The 11,363-nt window shown below is 45.1% G+C and overlaps 1 protein-coding gene across 3 annotated transcripts in view; it reads left to right on the plus strand.

The window, feature by feature from the left end:
- LOC124285096 (retinol dehydrogenase 16-like) overlaps window positions 1–10,877 on the plus strand; it is a 32,526-nt gene extending 21,649 nt beyond the window's left edge. The window contains exons 2-7 of one of the 3 annotated variants that reach the window (XR_006900726.1): window positions 2,593–2,924; window positions 3,741–3,999; window positions 6,322–6,485; window positions 7,837–8,895; window positions 9,033–10,467; window positions 10,648–10,877. Coding sequence is in view for 1 of the 3 variants with exons in the window: in XM_046721253.1 (XP_046577209.1) it covers window positions 2,600–2,924; window positions 3,741–3,999; window positions 6,322–6,485; window positions 7,837–8,090 (1,002 nt within the window). In the remaining 2 variants the exon portion in view is untranslated. Of the gene's footprint in view, window positions 1–2,592; window positions 2,925–3,740; window positions 4,000–6,321; window positions 6,486–7,836; window positions 8,900–9,032 lie in introns of those variants that run through there. The other 2 variants (XR_006900725.1, XM_046721253.1) reach the window with 2 other exon arrangements.
- Window positions 10,878–11,363: the final 486 nt, after the last annotated feature.

Consider the following 11,363-nt stretch of genomic DNA (forward strand, 5'->3'; position numbering starts at 1 on the left):
AACAGGCACTATAACAGGCACTGCAACAGGCACTACAACAGACACTACAACAGACATTGAGACAAACACTAGAACAGACACGACAACAGACACTAACTACAACAGACATTGAGACAAACACTACAACAGACACTACAACAGACACTACAACAGGCACTACACAACAACAGGCACTACAACATACACTACGACAAACACTAGAACAGACACTACAACAGACACTACAACACAGGCACTACAACAGACACTTTACAACAACACACTACAACAGACACTAGAACAGACACTACAACAGACACTACAACAGACACTACAACAGGCACTACAACAGGCACTACAACAGACACTACAACAGACACTACAACAGGCACTACAACAGACACTACAACAGGCACTACAACAGACACTACAACAGACACTACAACAGACACTACAACAGCATTTACAAACAACACACTACAACAGGCAACAGGCACAACAGACACTACAACACAGGCACTACAACAGGCACTACAACAGACACTAGCAACAGACACTACAACAGGCACTACAACACTACAACAGACACTACAACATAAGGCACTACAACACACTACAACAACAACAGGGCACTAAGACACTATAACACTAGGCACTACAACAGACACTACAACAGGCACTACAACAACAGGCACTACAACAGACACTACAACAGGCACTAGAACAGACACTACAACAGACACTTAACAGGCACTACAACAGGCACTACAACAGACACTACAACAGACACTACAACAGTCACTACAACAGACACTACAACAGGCACTACAACAGACACTATAACAGGCACTACAACAGACACTACAACAGACACTACAACAGGCACTACAACAGCACTACAACAGGCACTACAACAGGCACACAACACACACAGCACACAACAGGCACTACAACAGACACTACAACAGACACTACAACAGACACTACAACAGGCACTACAACAGACACTACAACAGACACTACAACAGACACTACAACAGACACTACAACAGACACTACAACAGACACTACGAACAGACACTACAACAGACACTACAACAGACACTACAACAGGCACTACAACAGGCACTATAACAGGCACAACAGACACTACTACAGGCTACTAACAGACACTACAACAGACACTACAACAGACACTATAACAGACAACAACAGACACTACAACAGGCACTACAACAGGGGGCACTATAACAGACACTACAACAGGCACTACAACAGGCACACAACAGACACAACAGACTATAACTACAACACACTACAACAGGCACTACAACAGGCACTACAACAGGCACTATAACAGGCAGACCCTACAACTACAACAGGGCACACTATAACGGGCACTACAACAGGCAGACACTATAACAGGCACTACAACAGACACTATAACAGGCACTACACTACACTACAACAGACACTATAACAGGCACTACAACAGGCACTACAACAGACACTACAACAGGCACTACAACAGGCACTACAACAGACACTAGGCACTACAACAGGCACTACAACAGACACTACAACAGCACTACAACAGGCACTACAACAGGCACTACAACAACACTACAACAGGCACTATAACAGGCACTACAACAGGCACTATAACAGGCACTACAACAGACACTACAACAGGCACTACAACAGACACTATAACAGGCACTATAACAGGCACTACAACAGGCACTACAACAGACACTACAACAGGCACTATAACAGGCACTAGGACACTACAACAGGCACTACAACAGACACTACAACAGACACTACAACAGGCACTACAACAGACACTACAACAGGCACTACAACAGACACTACAACAGACACTATAACATGCACTACAACAAGCACTACAACAGACACTAACAGACACTAACAGGCATTACAATAGGCACTACAACATGACACTACAACAGGCACTACAACAGGCACTACAACAGACACTACAACAGACACTACAACAGACACTACAACGGGCACTACAACATACACTACAACGGGCATAACAACAGGCGTTACAACACTAAGGTGAAACCATGTACTGATAAGCAAGGCAGGGAAACTCACATAAGGCGTACTGGATTACTCCCAGGTCATTGTCTATCTGCTTCTACGTTCATATTGTTCTCGTAAGTATTAGTTTCACACCAACATATGGTGACTCGGACTAACTCTGTGGGTGGGGATTACAAATATTCCTTTGAAGCTCAATACTCAAAACAATATTGACACGTGCTTTGACCTCAATACTGGATTGTGGATCGTAAGACTGGACAATGGCAGTGTCAAGAAGGGTACTTGATACCGGTACACAGACGGGTACACAGACGGGTACATAGACGGGTACATAGACGGGATAGTAGCTCAACCCTTGGAAATCTAGATACAGACTGGATACAAGTACAATGCCGTTAGAGAGTCTAGACAGCAGATGCAGATTTGTCACAGATATCGGATCACTAGAAACTCTAGTTTATTTCATTGTTCGTATTTTCCTGTGAATATTTCCTGGAATGGTATTTAACCTAGTGTTTTCTTTTCTTTTCTGTGACACAGATCAGACATGATTCTCTGGGTCGTCCTTTCCGCGTGTATCGTCATGGTAACGATGTTTACCAAGTGGTTGATAGGGAAACAGACTGTGGGCAACTATGGTGACAGATATGTTCTGATAACCGGCTGCAACAGTGGCTTTGGGAACCTTCTGGCCAAACGTCTTGACTCTCTTGGCTTCAACGTGTTTGCTGCCTGCCATAGCGATAACGGTGTAGATGAACTCAACGCCGCGACGTCAAAGCGACTTGTGACCTTAAAGCTGGAAATTGCTGATGAGAGCAGTATACGCAGTGCTGTGGAGTTTGTCAAGTCAAGGATTCCTGATGGTACAGGTGAGTGAGTGAGTGAGTGACTTTGGTTTTACGCCTATTAGCAAAATTCCAGCAATATCACGGCGAGGGACACCAGAAATGGGCTACACACATTAAACCAATGTGGGGAATCGAACCCGGGTCTTTGGCGTGGCGAGCGAACGCTTTACCCACTAGGCTACCCCGCCGCCTGGAACGTCAGATAAAACAATATATTACTAGTATGTGTTTGCTTCCCGACTGACAACAACTTATTCAATAGTTGAAGGGAAGGCGGGGTAGCCCAGTGATTAAAGCGTTCGCTCATCACACTGAATACCCCGATTCAGTTCCCAACGTGGGTACAATGTGTGAAGCCCATTTCTGGTGCCCCCTGCTGTACGTGATATTGCATGAATATTGCCAAAAGCGGTGTAATACTACGTAACGTAACGTAACTTGTCAGGTTCTTTTAACAGGAGTAAGTGATTGAGTTGGGTTTGAGCAGTTTCACCTTGAAGTAGAAAGAGTTAGTGAGTGGTTTTGTTCTGCAGTTTTATGCAATGTTCCACCAGTAACGGCGAGGACACAGATGTAGGGAATCGAACACGGACCTTTGCGATGACGAACGGACCTTATGATGTTGAAGGGTAGCCACCCTTTACAGTTTAGTCCCATTGCACCAGAATTAAATTATCTTTGGTTATAATCAGATAATCGTCCTGATAATGACCCTTTGTTTCAGTACAGTGACACTTTAAGTCCTGCACCATGCTGATACTCTGTCATATCGATATATACTGTGAAAATGCCGTGAAACGACTCACTCACTCATTCACTGACTATAAATATATCCAGGTCTATGGGCACTCATCAACAACGCCGGCACAGCTGCCTCTCTCGGACCCGTTGATTGGCTGGAGCGACAAGATTACGCAAGCGCACTTGACGTCAATCTTCTCGGTCTCGTTGACATCACAAGGTCGTTTCTACCACTGTTGCGTGAAGGTCAAGGTCGAGTTGTCAACATGTCGAGTATTCTGACCAAAGTTGGTATGGGGCCATCACCATATGTGGTATCGAAATACGCAGTGGAAGGATTTTCCGACTGTCTCAGGTGAGTTAATGATATTTTCTAATTGGAAACATATAATTGAGACTCATCCCTTACCTGTGAAGGGGCGGCGGGGCAGTCTTGTGTTAAAGCGTTCGCTCGTCTCGCTGAAGACCCGGGTTCGATTCCCCACATGGGTGAATGCGTGAAGCCCATTTCTGGTGTTCCCCGTCGTGATATGGCTGGAATATTGCTGACAGCGGTGTAAAACTAAACTCACTCACTCTTACCCGTGAAATCGTTTTGAGGACGTCGCTTTTCATTTTCAATACTGAAATGCCAAGCATAAATGGTGCATTTATAAACAGGCACACGGCGCATGTGTTTGGGACGTTCGTCACTGATGGGCAGGATACGCTTACATTCTGCGAACACCCGGTGTCTTCACTATGCTATATTAATTCAGAAACTCGTGATATAGTCGGATTCGTAGCCTGGACTCCGCCCTAAGGAAATGTTCAGCAGAGTGACTATTGCTCTGGAGATTGCCGAGTGACGCATCAGAATATTTATTGCAATACATGTACCAAGACCTTGTGGCCATTCAGTATGTAGAAGCCGCTTCGTGGTGTAGTGGTTAGAGCGTCCGCCCGGAGAGCGGAAGATCGTGGGTTCGATCCCCGACCGCGTCATACCAAAAGACGTTAAAATATGGTACTTGTTGGTCCCTGCCTGGCGCTCAGCATTAATGGGTACAACAAGGACTGGTCGGCTCGGAGTCAGTATAATGTGTCTGAGTGGGGTATTCATGCTTCACTGCGGCATGGTATCTCAGTTGGCTAGCACTATAAAGCCAGCTTCAGTCTGGGCTAGTACAAGCAGCCGCACATACACATACCCACGCATGCATGTCGTCATATGAGCGAAATATTCTCAAGCACGACGATAAACCCAATTTCACCTCACCTCACCTCAGTATGTAGAATAACATTATACAGACGTGGTTTCAGTCTTTACACTTCTTGTATATCTTTTCAAAAGGGACATAAGTTTTAGGCGTTTTCATAAAGGTGTCTGTCAGCACGTTTTTCATAAACCAACCTCGGCCCACCTACACAAAGCGACCTTAGCACTACGATGATAGTAACTCCCACACTCTAACATGGACTGAAGACGGTCTTATGCTGTGACCGCTTTGTGCAAGTGGGCTTTTGCAAATCAATAACAAGTCCAATTGTCATGGTTTACATAGCAATAACAGTATCACTATCGTAGACTCAACGATTCAAAGATCAAGGCAACTATATCATTGTAACTGATGTGTTGATGATGACAGAACAATTTTCCTTATAAAGATCTGAAAACATCTTTGAGAATGTTACATATTTCAAGAATTATGTATGAGTGTGTTTCATTTACCGATTGATAAAACCGAAACAATGTTATGAGTGTACACCCAACTCGCTCATTCACTCGTCCCCTCACTCACTCACTCGTCTCCTCACTCATTTACACGTCTACTCATTCACTCGTCCACCCACTCACTCGTCCACTCACTCCCTAGTTCACTCGTCCACTCACTCGTCCACCCACTCACACGTCTACTCACTCACACGTGCACCCACTCACACGTCTACTCACTCACACGTCCACCCACTCACACGTCCACCCACTCACTCGTCCACCCACTCACACGTACACTCACTCCCTCATTCACTCACTCGTCCATCCACTCACACGTCCACTCACTCACTCGTACACCCACTCACACGTCCACTCACTCACTCGTCCACCCACTCACACGTCCACTCACTTCCTCATTCACTCACTCGTCCATCCACTCACACGTCTACTCACTCACTCGTCCACCCACTCACACGTCCACTCACTCCCTCGTCCACTCATTCACTCACTCGTCTACCACTCACACGTCCACTCACTCACACGTCCACCCACTCACACGTCCACCCACTCACACGTCCACTCACTCCCTCGTCCACTCATTCACTCACACGTCCACTCACTCACACGTCTACTCACTCACTCGTTCACCCACTCACACGTCCACTCACTCACACGTCTACTCACTCACTCGTCCACTCACTCACTCGCTCGTCCACCCACTCACTCGTCCACTCACTCACTCGTCCACCCACTCACACGTCCACTCACTCACTCGTTCACTCATTCACTCACTCGTCCACCAACTCACACGTCCACTCACTCTCTCATCCATTCTCTTACACGTCCACTCACTCTCTCGTTCACTCATTCACTCACTCGTCCACAAACTCGTCCACCCACTCACTCTTTCGTCCACCCACTCACTACCTCACTCACTCGTTCGTCTACTCACGCGCTCACTCACTCACTCGTCCTCTCCAGGCTTGAGCTGTTCCGTCAGGGAGTGTCTGTTATCGTTCTTCAACCAGGCTTCTACAGAACCAACTTTCTACCAGTGGAGACGATGGTGGTCAAATACAAGCAGAGCTTCAGACACGCCCACCAAGATGTCCAGACGTTCTATGGGGAGGAGTATTTAGAGAAGGGTATGTTTGTCCAGGGGTTCTATGGGGAGGAGTATTTAGAGAAGGGTATGTTTGTCCAGGGGTTCTATGGGGAAGAGTATTTAGAGAAGGGCATGTCTGTCCAGGCGTTCTATGGGGAGGAGTATTTAGAGAAGGGTATGTCTGTCCAGGCGTTCTATGGGGAGGAGTATTTAGAGAAGGGCATGTCTGTCCAGGCGTTCTATGGGGAGGAGTATTTAGAGAAGGGTATGTCTGTCCAGGCGTTCTATGGGGAGGAGTATTTAGAGAAGGGTATGTCTGTCCAGGCGTTCTATGGGGAGGAGTATTTAGAGAAGGGTATGTCTGTCCAGGGGTTCTATGGGGAGGAGTATTTAGAGAAGGGTATGTCTGTCCAGGGGTTCTATGGGGAGGAGTATTTAGAGAAGGGTATGTTTGTCTAGGGGTTCTATGGGGAGGAGTATTTAGAGAAGGGTATGTTTGTCCAGGGGTTCTATGGGGAGGAGTATTTAGAGAAGGGTATGTCTGTCCAGGCGTTCTATGGGGAGGAGTATTTAGAGAAGGGTATGTCTGTCCAGGCGTTCTATGGGGAGGAGTATTTACCCAATAAATCCGAACATGTTCACAGACTAATTGAACGAATCTCCAAATGTCTGGATGAACGAATCATGGTTTATAACAATACGATCTCCTAATACTTAGCATATAATAAATTCAGACCTTGAATTCTCTTTAGAAGTGAACACATGTTCGGACTTTTATTGCTTGTGGGGAGGGGACGGTGCAACCAGTTGTCTATGGTGCCGTAATTCTCTATGCGGAGTTGCGTCCCTTTGGCGCACCAGAAACCTGTGATCGTTGGTAGGAACCCGGTTCTAGGTTTGTCAGCACTATATTTACTGGTAAACAAGGATAAGTTGGACCGGCGCAGAGAACGCGTTTACGAGACGTAGGCGGTACACAGCAGTGAGCAAACCCATTTGGTTTGTGAAAGGTAGAGCAGATGTAGGCTAGTGCACGTGCATTACATGACGATGAAATTGATTCCGCGCGTAGCTGCACGCCTTGCTCATCAGACTCTCATGTCGGTGTAGCAAGTCGCACTACACTTGATCGCGGACAACCTGGGGCCCCTTCGCTAACAATGGCAAGCGACAGTGGGTGGCACTCATACATGCAAATAAGGGTCAATGATCAAGCCGGTGCTCAACTTATCCTTGTTTGCCAGTAGTGTGCTTCATCAAAGTTATAATTACTTCTAAGAACCTGTATCACACCATGTTTTCCTCCCATATTAAGTTAAAATAACTGGAATATTGTTAAATCGGCATTTAACCCAAATAATTCACCTACTCACTATTGTTTATGATTTCAGCTTTGAAACATTGCCACGATATCGACTCCATGACGTCATCTGACCTGTCACAGGTCACGAGGGCCTACGTGCACGCGGTGACTGCACGATTCCCACGTGCGCGTTACATTGTGGGTCGAGACGCTAACATCATGTTCCGCGTGTTGTGGATCCTCCCGCTGTGGATGAAGGACAGGCTACTGGCGCTACATTACATTAAACCAGAGGGAACACAGAAGAATGGCCAGTCTGCAAATGGCGGAATACCATCATGAAATAGTGGAAGGAGAGCTACCAATAACTCTATGTGAATTCAAGAAAATTCGGATGAGTGGGCTCTGAGAAACATGGATGGTAGTCAGTTCCAGATTCCATGTCAAATGACGACCGTTACAGTGATGTGACGAAGATAAATGTCAAAGATACCAACTGCCATACTACCTGATGTTAATCCTGAAGTGGGGCTTTTACAACAGTGGATCTTCTTTCAGGTTACGGAAAGCAGGGAGAATAGAAGACGTAGATTATCCCTGCAGAAAGGAACGATAAGTGCTGAATGTACTCATTCGTAACTACTCGTGTCATTCCGGCAAGGTCAGCTGGTCACGGAAAGAGGCGAGTGGTGACGAATGGGGACGAGTTTTCTCGGAGGTTACGGAAAAGGGCGAGTGGTGACAAATGAACATTAATCACGAATACGTTCAACTGACTGAAGCGTTACTAAAATCTCACAGACTGATTGTGGTCCCATGTACTTACATCCTGTTTCTTGATTTCAATTTACCAATGCTACTGGCTACGCTACTAGGTCTATCGTTCCAGAGGCCATAAATTTGATTATATGGTCTCTGATCGTTCTAATCAGAATGCGAGTTACAGGCTAGGGTTAATTGTGGCGGCCCCTTCCATTGATAATGATGGATTTAGCGAGAAATTCAATATTTAAAAAGAAAGTGCACTCAAAGACCTTTTTAATGGAACGAATGGCTTCACGTACAACTGACATTCGTCACCTCTCGCCGCTTTCCGTAAACTGTAAGAATCGCCTGTTTAGTCCCGAATCGTCCATTGAAACTGGTGGTGGCTTTGGATGGATAATTGAAAGTTTGATAGGTGTTCGGGCAACTGGGCCCATTTACACCTTGCCCATCATAAAGGTTTGCTACGTTTATACATGTTTACAAAGTAGTAAAGCTGCTTTGTAAACATGTATAAAGGTGGCTTTGGTTTATAGGTGCTACGAGTTATCTCCCTTACGTCGACGTTTGCTTGGTCGGTTAACGTTGAAACTCAAGGTCGGGTAATTTGCCATCCAGGGGAATGGATCCAGCGGTTATGAAGTTATATCAGACTGCATCCCCCGAGATATAGAGGATGGTGTATCTCATACACGTGTTTAAATGGTGCAGTAAGAAAATATCTTATGTGAAATACGTACTGATAAACTTAGTATATCTTATTCGTTATAAAGTGTCTCAAGGGCCGCTGAATTCGTTCATTGATGTGGAAGTTGCGGGTCAAGATTTGTTAATGCAAATACAACTAGACAACGTACGGAACTCATCAGCGTACGGCGTGGGTTAGTTTTAGTGACAAAACCGCTTCATACGGTTGCAAGGTTGTCTTTGTGTGATGATTAAGGTTAGATGCATGTTAACTCCATATTTCACTATCTATTGATACACATGTTTGTAGCCAGTTAATGCGCTTTATTCTGACTTGTTATTGTTAAGCCATGAAATGCAGTAAGTTACATGAAACTGACTTTCATGTCAAGAATGTAAAGGAAGTCTACGAATGGTCCGACGCGCCTAAACCGGATTTTATGAACCATTGAGAACCTGTTATTATTGAACGGCTTCCGACAGAGACCGGGATACTGAGATTATAGTCACGTTTATATTACAAATGTACAACAATAAATTTTTGATAGAGATATTACCTCAATCTACGATTTGTCTACGATTTGTGATGAAAGCTCTATTTGATGAAACTTCCAATTGGACTGATTAAATCATGTTGCATGTTACAATGTTTTCCATTAAACGTCGGCAAAGTGTATTGGTTGTTTAAAGATAGACACATGACGTCACATGCATTAGCGGGAAAGGTCAACCAAGGATGAGGACCCTTTGTGGCCCCCAGGATCTGCTTGATTCAATAAATGAGCCCGGCATATATATATTGCTCGGAAAGGTATAAGACAAATGAAGGATAACTCGATTATTCATGTTTTGGACTTAGCACCAATCGGTAAATTACACTTAAGACGAAAGAGTGTCAGAAAATACGATTTGGCAGGCGTCCGATAATGATGATTGTGATTTTGTTCTTAACATTTTATTTTCAAATTTCCTGTAGTTCATAATGGATAATAATCCTGCCTCAATTGATGATCGTATTTCCCCCGCGGTCGGGCTTGTCGGAGGTTCTATTTGCTTCCCCTGCGGTCGGCTTGTCCGGATTGACAATGTTCTAATTGCTTCGACTGCGGTCGGGCTTGTCCGGATTGACAAGGTTCTAATTGCTTCGACTGCGGTCGGGCTTGTCCGAACTGACAAGATTCTAATTACTTCGACTGCGGTCGGGCTTGTCCGGATTGACAAGGTTCTAATTGCTTCGACTGCGGTCGGGCTTGTCCGGATTGACAAGGTTCTAATTGCTTCGACTTCGGTCGGGCTCTTCCTGATTGACAAGGTTCTAATTGCTTCGACTGCGGTCGTTCTTGTCCAGATTGACAAGGTTCTAATTGCTTTGACTTCGGTCGGGTTTGTCCGAATTGACAAGGTTCTAATTGCTTCCACTGCTGTCGGGCTTGTCCGGATTGACGAGGTTCTAATTGCTTCCGTCAGTCCCAAAACGTCAGCATTAATATTCAAATCATCAATGATTTCATACCTTGTCCCACAGATGGCTATTATATTCAACTTTTGATAAGGACACCGAGGTCTAATGAAATGAGTCTCGGAGAGATGACCACAAATATCCGTCTCATGAAAATGTCAAATACTGTTTTTTTGGTGCGACAAGCTGTCAGTGGCATTCAGTCCCTACAGGAACAGGATAGTTGAGTTGAGTTGAGTTGAAATTTGGTTTAACGTCGTGCTGGAGAATATTTCGCTCATATGACGACGTGCATGCGTGCGTATGTGTATGTGCGGCTGCTTGTACTAGCCCAGACTGAAGCTGGTTTTATAGTGCTAGCCCACTGAGATACCAGTCCTTGTTGTACCCATAAATGCCGAGCGCCAGGCAGGGACCAAGAAGTACCATATTTTAACGTCTTTTGGTATGACGCGGTCGGGGATCGAACCCGCGACCTTCCACTCTCCGGGCGGACGCTCTAACCACTACACCACGGAGGCCGTCACAGAATAGTAAATGTGGAATAGTGTATATAGGTGTATATTTAATATGAAACGGGTTAATGATCCTCGTTTAATGTGCAATATGTGTATATTTTGTATACCTCAATGTATTCTTGTAACACAAATATATATATAAAACATGTTGATCATACAGTAAGTATTTTCTTTATACACATTTCT

Source organism: Haliotis rubra, unplaced genomic scaffold, assembly GCF_003918875.1.
Source record: "Haliotis rubra isolate DU_JTF1 unplaced genomic scaffold, ASM391887v1 Scf351, whole genome shotgun sequence".
Classification (NCBI taxonomy): Eukaryota; Metazoa; Mollusca; class Gastropoda; order Lepetellida; family Haliotidae; genus Haliotis; species Haliotis rubra.